We start from the raw sequence: 14,675 nt of genomic DNA, 5'->3' as shown, positions 1-14,675 counted from the left end.
GACGAGGTTGATATATTAAAAGACGGGTAGCGAATTCTATTTATTCTATAACACTTCTAAAATAACATTTTAATAAACTTTATAGCCCCGTTACATCATAGTATTAAAGTCGCCGCCATCGGTAATATGCCGTCATCACGATTAACACAAATTAGTTTGACGTCACGCAGTTTAACTAAATATTTGAAAACGTTCCGCCCAGGTAGACAGGTCTTGTTGGCTTGTAAGCAAATGACCCATCAACAGCAACACATTACTTAGAGACCTTGCCAATTTGCATAGAGGATAATAAACGAGTTACCAGTTATTATCAAATTTATGTCCCGAGTGAAATAATTTTCAGTTGTCACGAGCTTTAGCGAGTGACAAGTGAAAATTATTTCACGAGGGACATAAATTTGATAATAACTGGAACCGAGTTTGTTATTCTATTTATTACCTCAGTTATTTTTTCTCCATAAACCTTTATTTTCCACGCACATGCATGAAGGCCAACCTGTATAGAAACGATGTAAACCACTTTACGCACTGTTCTGAGAATTACGTTCATAGATAATTTTCAAAAACACAAGTTCTCTTTATTCTGCTTCAAAATCTATAATGAATTGCATTAAAATGACATTTTGTTATAAATTTAACACCAAAAACAGAGAGCAGTAAACGCAAACTCTTTGAACTACATGACGTCATTTTGTGTGTTTGTCAAATCGTGATGACGTCATATTTAGTACCGACAAAGTCATTGGTTTGTAAGCGTCAAATCATCCAATAGTATTGTTCGTTAGACCAATGCAGAATATTTCTCACTGAGAAAATATGGAAACTATTTTCCCTGTTATCAGTGACCGCTGGGGTAATAAATACCATTATTAACCGGGTTAATACAGAGAGGTTATTACCAGAGTGTTTTTCGGTATCGTCAATATCATATATTAGGAATAAAAATTTATTATGCGAGCATTTTTATTCACGAGATACACGAGGGTAATAGATAAAGATTCGTGAATCAACCACTGTTTTGCCAAATGCTTAATTCGACTGCGTTGTATAGAGATACGGTCTTGATCGTGGATGTCGGTTTTGTCACAGGTTACTTCAAATTATATCATCACTTGAAAATAATATTGAATAAAGTACTGACGTCTCAGAGATTAAGTGTATATATATATATATATATATATATATATATATATATATATATATATATATATATATATATATATCATGGGCGTCAATCCGGCTTTAAAAGTGGAGGGGACGTGTTAGTGTGTGTGTGTGTGTGTGTGTGTGTGTGTGTGTGTGTGTGTGTGTATGTGTGTGTGTGTGTGTGTGTGTGTGTGTATGTGTGTGTGTGTGATAAAGGAATGTCAATGAAAATAATAAAGCTATACATTAGTGGTTAAACTTTTTGTTGTTGTTGCTGCTATTGGTGGTGTTGGTGTTGGTGTTGTTGTTGCTGTTGTTGTTGCTTTTGCTAAACGAAAAAGTGTTGGGGGTGGGGGGGGGGGACATTTATATAGGTTGTCCCCCGGCGTTGAAAAGTGAGGTGGACTTGTCCCCCCTGTCCCCCACCGATCGACGCCCATGATATATATGATGCATACCATCATATTATATTCTAAAGAAGGAAGGAAATGTTTTATTTAACGACACACTCAACACATTTTATTTACGGTTATATGGCGTCGGACATATGGTTAAGGACCACACAGATGTTGAGAGAGGAAACCCTCTGTCGCCACTTCATGGGCTACTCTTTTCGATTAGCAGCAAGGGATCTTTTATATGCACCATCCCATAGACAGGGTAGCTGAACTGAACTTTATTTACACTCAGGCCGTATTCTACGGCATATGAGGACATGTTTACATGGAACAATTAATACATTGTGACAAGATGGTGAAAGTACAATAACATACATAAATACAAAAACACACAGAAAATCAGCCAGAGGGTTTGAAAGTATCCACACCAGCTTTTTTTTAGTTAAATAATGTATACAATTTATATATATAGAGGATAATAAACGAGTTACCAGTTATTATCAAATTTATGTCCCGAGTGAAATAATTTTCAATTGTCACGAGCTTTATTACCTCAGCTATTTTTTCTTTAGAAGCCTTTATTTTCTACGCACATGTACGAAGGCCAACCTGTATAGAAACGAAGAAAACCACTTTACGCTCTGTTCTGAGAATTGCTATAACTTTGTAATTTAATGACGTTCATAGATAATTTTCAAAAACAAAAGTTCTCTTTATTCTGCTATAAAATCTATAACGAATTGCATTAAAATGACATTTTGTTATGAATTTAACATCAAAAACAGATAGCCGTAAACCCCAACTCTTTAAACTACATGACGTCATTTTGTGTGTTTGCCAAATCGTGATGACGTCATATTTAGTACCGACAAGGTCATTGGTTTGTAAGCGTCAAATTGTCCAATAGTATTGTTCGTTAGACCAATGCAGAATATTTCTCACTGAGAAAATATGGAAAATATTTTCCCTGTTATGAGTGACCGCTGGGGTAATAAATTTGGTTTTGATTGACACAAAGCGGGTAAATAGCGATTTCTTTCATTCTTAAAAAACATGCATGTAAATATATAATGAAACTCATCTCCCATGTAATTTTTACATAATCGACATATTCGATTGTTTAGTGATACTGCCAGTTTCAATAGGAAGATTATGATTTGAAAATCTGAATCGTAATAATGGACACCAGTGTCTTTTCTCTATAAGTGTGAGATATGTCTCAAATGCAACAGCATTTTTTAATCATTTATAAGTTGAAGCTTTGGATGAGTTATTAACGTGGGTGTACCATGATTGTAAGTATTGATCAGTAAGCCTTGTGGAAATAGATCTTTTGAACTAGGAACAACTAGTAATACCATTGCACTGTGAGAACCATATGTATGTACAACTAACATCATCTAAAATCGATTTTACAAACATAATCCATTTGTGATTAAAAACATTATTGTTCACATCATTTAGTACCGGTAATAATTTATAGACTAGTAATGATAACTTGGACTGTTTTCCAGTGATTAATCGATACCAGAAAGAAAACAATTCTTAATTTTACAGTGATATAAACTGGATAACGTCCAAGTTCTCAAATTAGAATAGCATGTAAAATGGTGTTGATTTCCTTACAGGTAATAACAATTTTAAAAACTGGTTACATAATTTTTCCATTAATGTACAAACCCCAAATTTCGCTACCATATAAAAGGATTGGTAAAACCATGCAATCAAATAATTTTAGCTGACACTGTATGGAAATATTATAACATACCACGGTCTTTGATGTACCAGTCGTGGGGCACTGGCTGGAGCGAGAAATAGCCCAATGCGCCCACCGACGGGGATCGATCCCAAACCGACCGCGCATCAAACGAGCGCTTTACAACTGGGCTACGTCCCGCCCCCTATATTTTAAAGAAGATACAGTTTAGTAAAATAAGTGGCTACAATTGCTATATGCAACCTTTCAAATAACATAATTCATATAACTATATAGCTACAGATACAACCCCCAGGTGTGAATTCAAGAGACTGGTTGGAGTACGCACCTCCTTCGAAGTGTCCCGAAAACGCCAGTGGATGAACACATATAATTTGGAGAATATGAGATAGCTTGGTCATCTCTTTCTTTCTGGGGGAAGCTTAACACAATATGTTATAGATAATGCATGTTTGTTCACTACTGAATATTACATGCGCCTTTTTAGACTTAGCACTCCTTCCATGAACACTGTAGATTACCCCTTTAAACGTTGCACGCTCTCCCTAGAAAAATCCTGCTGACACTCCTGAAACCTCACCCTTGAAGTACAACGCCTCACACTTAAGGTACAACGCCTCACCCTTCAAGTACAATGCCTCACCCTTCAAGTACAACGCCTCACGCTTGAAGTACAACCCCTCACCCTTGAAGTACGACTTACCCTTGAAGTACAACGACTCACCCTTGAAGTACAACCCCTCACCCTTGAAGTACAACGACTCACCCTTGAAGTACAAAGCTTCACCCTTGAAGTACAACGCCTCACCCTACAACGCCTCACCCTTCAAGTACAACGCCTCACCCTTCAAGTACAAACGCCTCACCCTTCAAGTACAACGCCTCACCCTTGAAGTACGCCTCACTCTTGAAGTACAACGCCTCATCCTTCAAGTACAACGCCTCACCCTTGAAGTACAACACCTCACCCTTGAAGTACAACGACTCACCCTTGAAGTACAACCCCTCACCCTAGAAGTACAACCCCTCACCCTTGAAGTACAATGCCTCACCCTTGAAGTACAACGCCTCACCCTTGAAATACAACGCCTCGCCATTGAAGTACGCCTCACCCTTGAAGTACAACGCCTCACCCTTGAAGTACAATGCCTCACCCTTGAAGTACAACACCTGACCCTTGAAGTACAATTACTCACCCTTGAAGTACAACGACTCACCCTTGAAGTACAACCCCTCACTCTAGAAGTACAACCCCTCACCCTTGAAGTACAACCCCTCACCCTTGAAGTACAATGACTCACCCTAGAAGTACAACCCCTCACCCTTGAAGTACAACGACTCACCCTTGAAGTACAACCCCTCACCCTTGAAGTACAATGACTCACCCTTGAAGTACAACGTCTCACCCTTGAAGTACAATGACTCACCCTTGAAGTACAACGTCTCACCCTTGAAGTACAATGACTCACCCTTGAAGTACAACGTCTCACCCTTGAAGTACAATGACTCACCCTTGAAGTACAACAACTCACCATTGAAGTACAATGACTCACCTTTGAAGTACGTCTCACCTTTGAAGTACAACAACTCACCCTTGAAGTACAACAACTCACCTTTGAAGTACAACCCCTCACCCTTGAAGTACAATGACTCACCTTTGAAGTACAACGCCTCACCCTTGAAGAACAACGCCTCACCCTAGTAAACTGCAGACAAATGGGCCAAGGCGAGTGTGCAGATGCTCTAAGTGAATTCTCTTTCTTTTATTCAATGTGTTTTTCCATGTGTGGGGAGGGGGAGGAGGGTATGCTGCTTGTTTTGTATATAACAAAAACATTTTTGACAACGTTAGTTTCGTATAAAAATTGTAATTCACGCACGAGGGCTGGGTATCGTTCGAGTGTTTAAATTAATTATTACTCATTGCTACACGTTGTACTGACTATTACATTAATTGTTTACTGATTGTTTTACTCATTAAAAAGTATTATCTTGGTCGGATAACCGATTGTCGTTTCAGTCCTACAGAGACATTCATTGATTGCGGTATCAGCAGGTTTGCATATCAGTGGACAGTGGGTGTGAGTTTTCGACAGCTTTCCACAGGTAAATCCAGGTTATGTCGATTATTCGTCATCTCGTTACACAGTACTGGAATCACGTGACGATACGGTAAGTATAATAAGTGAGAAAAACTTTCAAACTTCAGCATCATTTCAGTTGTCCACAATGTTAAGGGGACTTTTTGTCGCCTTGGTGGTGATAGCCACTTTACAGGCGGTAGACAGTCGGAAAAAACACAAAATAGGTAGGACTATTTTAATATTTAAAACAAAAACAACATTAGTTAATAGGTTTCATATAATTTTCATTTCCTATAGTAATTATTATATATATCTAGGCATAATGTATATTGAACTATTCATATATGGGGATGAGTGTATGATTGATGTTGGATTGTTCCGAACTATATATGGATATTGGAGTATTTATGATTGTTATGTTTACAAAAAAATTTGAAATTAAAAATAATAATAATTTTATAATAAAAATAATATTAACATTAGAATGAATGAATGAATGAATGAATGAATGTTTAACGACCTCCCAGCACGAAAAATACATCGGCTATTGGGTGTCAAACTATGGTAAACGCAAACCTAAAATGATGAACAACATAATTTAACATTAGTGTTTTGCTAATGCTATACTTTAGGTAGAAATAGTTTTCTTTAATATGTTTATATAAATTCATAAATAATATTGCTTTCATTGAATGTATTTCTTTAGAATATAAATATATTAATTATGTTACTAGGAAATAATACATTCATTATTTGTAATGATTATTTTATATTCTAGATTTTTCTATTAGTACCATTAAACATTTATAGTCAGTAAATCTTCGACAATATTTCATTTAATATTTCTGAAAATGTTTTATCATATTATTTGAATTTACAAAAGCTCAACATTTTTAATTGTTTTGTTTGTTATTCCTTGAAAGTTGTGATACGTATAAAATTGACTTTATTTAACATATTTTGATAATCTTATGGTTCATGTATATTTAAAATGTACATTCGTCATACTTTTCAAAATATGTCTTGATATTCTTGTGGTGTACTAAAATGTACATTCTCTGGCACTTGTCTAACACTTTATTTAATATTTCTTGAATTTATGTAAAATTCACAATCACCACAACTTCTCCAATACATTAAAGTATCTCATTGTTTTACATTGTATATGTTATACTAAAGTATACGATACACCTAAAGTCCATCCCATCCTTCAACAAAAAAGTTTTGTTTTTTTTGTAAATACTTTCAGTTTGGTTTGACGTAAGAAGAAAAGTAAACGTAAAAAATTGTATGCAATTTAGAAAACAATCGGCTCAGAAATAAATAACTTGTAGTACATTCTATGGTATGAAAAAAGGCGTTCTCGGTGGGAAGGATTACAAGTAGATTTATTAATATATAGATAGATAGATAGATAGATAGATAGATAGATAGATAGATAGATAGATATGGATATATTAATAAATCTACTTGTAGTGCTTCCCACAGAGAACAACCGATATATATATTCTATAAGGTTTTATAGTTTTTCAAACGAAAATGACACAGTCAAAATGTCGGTTGTCTGGCAGACATGCTATCTAATGTCGCCAGATGGTTGTCTCTCATAGACGCCTGCAAGGCCAATGACATTCTAGTGATATTACTTAAACTATTGCTGACAGCATTAGTGTAGATAATGTAAAAACTACTTTTAAGATAATTTCTGAGTAGTTCATTAATGGTTTGAAATTATAGTTAATTGTGTTACTGTTATTATATAATAATAATATAATAGTGATGATGATGATTATGATGATGATGATGAAAATTTCAAAATAAATACAGAATTCTACACGATTGGCCGTTAAATACCATTCATTTTTCAATAAGTTGTTTCAAAGTATATCTAATGAGCGTAAGCAAGTTGAAATATAAAAGACATCTGGCGAATACGAATGAAGCATTCTATTTTTTGTTACATAACTTCAAAAACCAGGTTTAAACAAATTTAAACACCTTTGCCAACCAAAACATATTTACGTCCCTTGCGCTTGTGTTTAATTATACATCACAGATAAATTAGTTTCAGGTTAACTTATAAGTCGCAGAGCTATCAATTTTGATTGTGCTTCTTTGTCCTTTGATGGTATGGCTGTGGCGACCAGGTCATCACCTAGGTTTTATTGGTGTGTGTTATAATAAATAACAAACTATGTATATTTTTACCCCTCAACTATCTGGACAACCTGTCTGAGCGGACAGGGTGGTCGGGTTAGTGGTTAGTGAGTGCTTTACATATCCAAACATATCTGTGAACTTACCAGGGCCTTATTTATCTAAAATAATACGGGCAAGGCAGTAAAACACAGAAAAAAAAACAGAGACTAACTTACTCGGGGCCGGGGCCTGTACGGTGGTGTCGTGGTTAAGCCATAGAACATAAGGCTGGTAGGTACAGAGTTCGCGGCCCGCTACCGGCTCCCACCCAGAGCGAGTTGGGTAGGCGCAAGACCACTACAACCTCTTTTCTCTCACTAACCACTACTACTAACAATTAACAACTAACCCACTGTCCTGGACAGACAGCCCAGATAGCTGAGGTGTCTGCCCAGGACAGCGTGCTTGAACCTTAATTGAATATATGCACGAAAATAAGTTGAAATGAAATGAAATGAATGATTTTCACATGATATTTAAAACTGACAAATATGCAATATAAATAGAAATATGCAATCTAAAACCAGATTTTTAAAATTATTTTCCCGAATTATTTTCCAATGTTATTGAGCTCTTTAATATATTCAGTACTTAAAAGTTGGATTAGCTTAAAAACACTAGGTCGTCTGTAACAGTACGCTTTAAGAAACGTTTTCCGTATAACATTATATCGGTGATATTGCAGTATAAAATGGAATTAATCTTCTATTTCTTTAGAATTGCAGACTATAAAATATCTATATCTATCAAAATATACATTTAAATTATTAGTACATAGTCTAATATTTGCTCATTCATTTAAATAAAGCATTACTACAGGTTGTTGGGGGTTTTTCAAGTAGGTTTGCAACTTAAATCCGTTTAATATATAATGATGTTTTTATTCTGCTATATAGGATTCTTGCATGAATACATCCGTATTCTTCTTAAAATTATAATGGTAAAAATACCATTATCAACCTGCTATAATGCTAGGTTCAAACTTTCAACTGACATGACGAAGTTCACCAACTCGACGGCTGTTTGTCATTTCCCACCTGCTAACTTACGATGGGTGCACTGTTGAGAGTTATAAGAGCGCTCAGACTAGCAACTGGACAGTCGTAGAAGTCGTGAGATCGGCGAGTTGGCCAACTTCGTCATGACAGTTGGAATTCCGATACTAGCATAAATTTAGCAATTTTGTTTACAATATTTATGATCAATTCCTTTCAATTTGAATTGTTGAATTATTCAATTATTTTAAATTAATATTTACATTTCAGATAATTAGTAGTTAGTAATAAAAAAATATTTTAAAATCCAACTATTTTTATGCTTCAAAACGGAAAATGTGGAATACAAAAATCCTTATTAATTCATTTAATAGTTTGGTTATCTAACCAACTACAAGAGACTGAAGTGTTGCTAAATAGTGACACGACTAGCTGGATTCGTGCAAGAGTTACAACATATACTTATCTACAAGAAGGAAGGACATTTTTATTTAACGACGCACTCAACACATTTTATTTACGGTTATGTAGCGTCGGACATATGGTTAAAGGTCACACAGATATGGAGAAAGGAAACCCGCTGTCGCCACTTCATGGGCTACTCTTTTCGATTAGCAGCAAGGGATCTTTTATATGCACCATTCCACAGACAGGATAGTACATACCACGGTCTTTGTTACACCAGTTGTTGAGCACTGACTGGAACGAGAAATAGCCCAATGGGTCCCCGACATATCTACAAATGCTAAAATAGTACTTCACCATGCATATCTTTAAGATAACAGTTCTACTAAAAACCTACCAGGTATGGATGTCCAACAAGCAGTTTTGGAAACTACAGATACTAAGTTATGGAAAAACTTCGACTGGTACCAATCGGCCAAAATTTGGATCATTACCCATGGACTGTATATTATGTTATTTGAAAGGTTGCATCTAGCAGCTATAGGGTGTATACTACCAAATCAAATCCCATAGACGACAATAGTAACATATGTGGCTAAAACTCCTACCTGCAACGTATCAACCGACATAAACGCCACGGATATAAATACTACCACCCCTCACACTTAAAGTGAATCAGAAAAAAATGGGGGTCAAGCTGCTCGTTTCTGAGATAACGGGTAGCGTCTATGACTACCCTAGTTCCGCACAAAATTCGAGTACTTTTTTTTACAGGTACCCCATACATGTTTCAAGCACAAGGCTACTTGACACATTGGTACTAGATGAAATAAAATTGCTTTTTTTTTTAACCCAGATAAAACTATTATTTTTTACAACCAACACACTCACATTTATAACCAATCACAGGACTTGTGGTGTTCACTTCTCTGACCCAGCCGGAAGTTATTTGGTCTAGTACTACCTGTAGCCACTTATTTTACTATTGTCTTCAATTGAATTTAATTTGATGGTATGCACCATATATACACTTACTTTCTGAGATTTCAGTAATTCATACAATATTGTTTTCAAGGTAACTGTTACTGATTATACAATTTGTGTTCAGAATCTGAACGACAAAACTGTAGAAGTCGTGAGAGCATAAAATTGGTCAACTTTATCGTGGCAGTTAGTAGTCTGAGACTAGCATAATTCCATATATAATTTAAACCAAACCTGCTGAGTTCCTGTCAGACATTTATTAACCAACTACATGTATCTTAAAAAATATACAATTATTAATGTTGCATAGCTTTATCCAAAGTTTAAAAATTCGTAATTTCCTCAGACAACTATGTGAAATATGTTGTTTACTAATCAATATGTTTCTTACTAATCAATATGTTTCATACTTAATTCATTTCAGAAAAAAGACAACAGTTCAGATATGGTATGTGTTACTCCACACTCTGTGATTGCTTTTTTGTGTGTATGTATTTGTGTGTATAGTATGTACGTCTGTGTATGTGTGTCTGTATGTGTGTGTGTGTGTGTCTGTCTGTCTGTCTGTCTGTGTATGTGTGTGTGTGTGTGTGTGTGTGTGTGTGTGTGTGTGTGTGTGTGTGTGTGTGTGTGTGTTTCGTACAAGTAACATGCATCCATGCATCGATAGTTAAAGAGAGCTTTACGACACCACTAGAGCACCCTGATTTAATTTTCATCGGTCAAATATTTGATAATGTTGACATAGAATTAGAAACGAAAACAGCTACCTGTTTTCCATTAGTAGCAAAGGGTCTTTTATAGGCACCATCCCACAGACAGGATAGCACATACCACGGCCTTTGATATACATGTCGTGGGGCACTGGTTGGAACGAGAAATAGCCCAATGGGCACAACGACGGGGATCGATCCCAGACCGATCGCACATCAGGCGAGCGCTTTACCACTGGGCTACGTCCCGCCCCTCCATGAATGGATGCATGGATGGATGGATAGATGTATGGATGGATGGATAGATGTATGGATGGATGGATAGATGTATGGATGGATGGATGGATGGATGGATGGATGGATGGATGGATAGATGTATGGGTGGGTGGGTTGTTTTAGGTGGGTGGGTGAGTGCGTAGGTGGGTGGATGGATGAATGGATGGATGGATGGATGATGGACGGATGGATGGATGGATAGATGTATGGGTGGGTGGGTGGGTGGGTTGTTTTAGGTGGGTGGGTGAGTGCGTAGGTGGGTGGATGGATGAATGGATGGATGGATGGAATATTTTATGTTTTATTATTTTAAGTTTGCCAAGTGGTGTTATATAAAAATGTGTTGTATTGTATTTATTGTTTTATATTGTACGTTCGTATATACGTATGTACAATTTCAGTTTCTGCCTAGCGATAGGGACGATTCCAAATACTCAGTATAAAGTAATTGCAATTTCCTTATGGGGTAAGGTTTATATTTAAATAACAGAATGCTTACAAAACAATTTCAGTTTCTGTCATAGACAGAGCCAGGAACCATTCCAACTCTCAATATAAACTAATTGCAGTGTCAGTCTGGGGTAGGTTGTGTATCCAAATAACAATAGTTACAAAACAATTTCAGTTTGTGTGTTGGACAAGAACCATTCCCATTATAAAGTAATTATGATTTCAGTCTGGGACAGCCCTGTGGATGTTGAATTTATCATCGATTCGTCGGACCGGGTGGGACCGGCCAATTTCAAGAGTGTCATGGCCTACGTGCAGAACTTGGTGAGGCACTGGAACATAGGCCCGCAGAAAATCCGAGTCGGGCTGGTGACGTACAGTAACGGTGTACAGAACCAGTTCTTCCTCAACTCGCACTTGAGTCAGTCACAGCTGATTGGTGCGTTAGGTGAGTAGGAAAATATTATATTGTATCGTGTCGTGTCGTATCGTATCGTATTGTATCATATCGTATCGTATCGTATTGTATGGTATCGTATCGTATCGGGTTGTATCAGATCGTATCGTATCATATCGTATCATAGCCGATTGATGCGTTAGGTAAGAATTAAAATATTATATTATATTTTACTGTACTGTATTGCATTTTATCATGTCGTGTATCGTATCGTATCATATCGCCTCTCTCTCTCTCTCTCTCTCTCTCTCTCTCTCTCTCTCTCCTCTCTCTCTCTCTCTCTCTCTCTCTCTCTCTCTCTCTCTCTGTGTGTGTCTGTGTGTGTGTGTGTGGTGTGTATGTTTGTATGTATGTATGTATGTATGTATGTATGTATGTATGCACGTTAAATGATTTGAAACAATAAAAAGAGAACATGTCAGCACATTACAAATTTGGTATTTTAGAATTAACTATGCAACAGTTATGTTGGCATCGACTAATGTGTTGTTATTCATCACAAAAAAGTAACAACACTAAAATATGGCACTTGCAACGATGATAATTTACATTTCAGTCAATGCTAACAAGAACATGCCTTTTAATTTGTTCATCACAATTTAGGAAACGTCCAGTTTCAAGGAGGACCGTCGGATGCGGGAAACGCGTTCCAGTTTGTTTCTCAAACCGGTTTCAGTACGATGCACGGCGCACGGCAAGGCGTTCCCCATGTCATCATCCACGTCAGCAACAATCCGTCGAGCAACATGGCGTTCGCCATGCAAGAAGCTAAGAAAGCGAAGGACAACGGAGCGATCGTGTACAATGTTGCTATTGGAAACGGCGTCAACATGAACGAAGTAAGACAGCTGGCCAGCCAACCAGCATCGAAGTACGTGCTGACCTCTGACACCTACCAATCGTTGGACTCGTTGGTTAATCCACTATCGACAAGTGTTAGAAGCGGTAAAAAAATTTAATGGCGTTTCATAGATTTATTTTTATTTTAACAGGTCCGTAGGAACCGGTGATACGGGGAATACTGCCCCTCCTAACTTCAGGACAGAAATGTACATTTTGTCATACTCTATATGAATAAAGATAACAATCCTGCTTAATAAATATTTGTTACCGCCCCGTATCAACATTTGCACAATAAATATTTACATGTGTTGTGGAGTTGTTTTCGTCAGATATGTTTCATATATTTGTTACTGTATAGTTACAACATTCTAAACTTCTGTTTTTCAGAGGTACCAATGTCACAATCATACTTGCCAACAACATCTAGTAAGTATAACCAATTGTCAATCAGTTACATCTGAACGAAAAATAATGGTTTTCCGATATCAAAATCGTATCTCCGCACACGTCAGAGTCGAAAGGATGTTAGACAAAGTCGTGATTGCTATCATGATCCACTATTAGGTTCTCGTCCTTAAGATCACTGCCACTCCCTTAGGAGATACGTAATAGGATGTAATAGGATTTATAAAATAAAAGACAGTATAAACATATAAATTGGAAATAGGTCTGATACTGTATTAGATTGAAAGAAGATTGTATATAAATACACCAAAGTGATGAATGTTGTTCCAGTTATCGGAGCTGGGAGACACGTGCCATTCATTACCTCAGAGATGTTCCAAACATGACCCTTCATCATTTAAAAAGCCAATTTATAGCTGAAAACAAGTGGCTCGGGAATAACAAACATCTCATCTCTGTTTGAAATACCTATTTCTCCCATAACAGTGGTTAGGACAGCTATAAGGTTTAAAAAACAATTTTGGTAATTCTGCAAAAAACAAAAGCATCCACAAACACACACACACACACACACAGACAGAGACAGAGACAGAGACAGAGACAGAGAGAGAGAGAGAGAGAGAGAGAGAGGAGAGAGAGAGAGAGAGAGCGAGCTTGCGTGCGTGCGTGCGTGTGTGTGTGTGTGTGTGTGTGTGAGCTATAAATTTAGTGCATTAATACATCATACATGCTGCTTTATTTACAGGCTGCCTCCAGAGAGCCGACTTAGTCTTTCTAGTGGACTCTTCCTCAAGTATTAGCTCGGAAGATTTTCAGCAGCTGGAGGAATTCCTCAAAGACGTCGCCGTCAGGCTTCCAATAGGTCCCAACAACGTGCAGATGGGCGTCCTGCAATTCGGCAGCCACCCATCGATCGCCTTCCCTCTAGACATGTACAGCAACAGACTGGACGTCCTCAAGGGCATCCAGAACCTCAACTACCTTGGCGGCGCCACCAACACGGCCGACGCGCTCAAATACATGCGCGAGCACGTGTTTTCGCACGTCTCCGGAGCGCGCTTCAACGTTCCGAGGATCGCCGTAGTCATCACCGGCGGTCACTCGTCCAATCCGTCGCAGACAACGATCGAGGCCGACAACGCCCGAATGAGTAAAATAGGCGTGATTGGCGTAGGCGTCGGTTCAGGGGTGAACATTAACGAGCTGCACAACATCGCTGGGAGTGGTAACACCATCACCGTGAAAAGCTATGGCGATCTCAAGTCGGCCGCCCAGCAGATCATAACAGCTGCTTGTGGGGGTGAGTTAATTATATATCTCCTTGGTGGTTTTGTTTGTTTGTTTGTTTGTTGGTTTTGTTTAACAACACCACTAGAGCATATTGATTTATCAATCATCGGCTATTGAATATCAAACATTTGGTAATTTTGACATATAGTCTTAGAAAGTAAACCCGCTACAGTTTTTCATTAGTACGGTAACAAAGGATCTTTTATATATGTACCATTCCACAGACATGATAGCACATACCACTGCCTTTGATATACCAGTTGTGGTGCACTGGCTGGAACGAGAAATAGCCCAATGGGCCCACCGACAGGGT

General features: G+C 37.5%; 1 protein-coding gene across 1 annotated transcript; it reads left to right on the top strand.

Annotated features, from left to right (window-relative positions):
* Positions 1 to 11,583: 11,583 nt before the first annotated feature.
* Positions 11,584 to 14,376, top strand: LOC121389350 (cartilage matrix protein-like). Its single transcript, XM_041520945.1, has 4 exons — positions 11,584 to 11,815; positions 12,428 to 12,769; positions 13,818 to 14,297; positions 14,336 to 14,376. The coding sequence occupies exons 1-4, from the start codon at positions 11,584 to 11,586 to the stop codon at positions 14,374 to 14,376; spliced, it is 1,095 nt and encodes a 364-aa protein (XP_041376879.1).
* Positions 14,377 to 14,675: the final 299 nt, after the last annotated feature.

Source organism: Gigantopelta aegis, chromosome 14 (genome assembly GCF_016097555.1).
Source record: "Gigantopelta aegis isolate Gae_Host chromosome 14, Gae_host_genome, whole genome shotgun sequence".
NCBI classification, from domain to species: domain Eukaryota; kingdom Metazoa; phylum Mollusca; class Gastropoda; order Neomphalida; family Peltospiridae; genus Gigantopelta; species Gigantopelta aegis.
The sequence above is the reverse complement of the archived record's forward strand: the minus strand, read 5'-3'. Positions and strand labels throughout refer to the sequence as shown.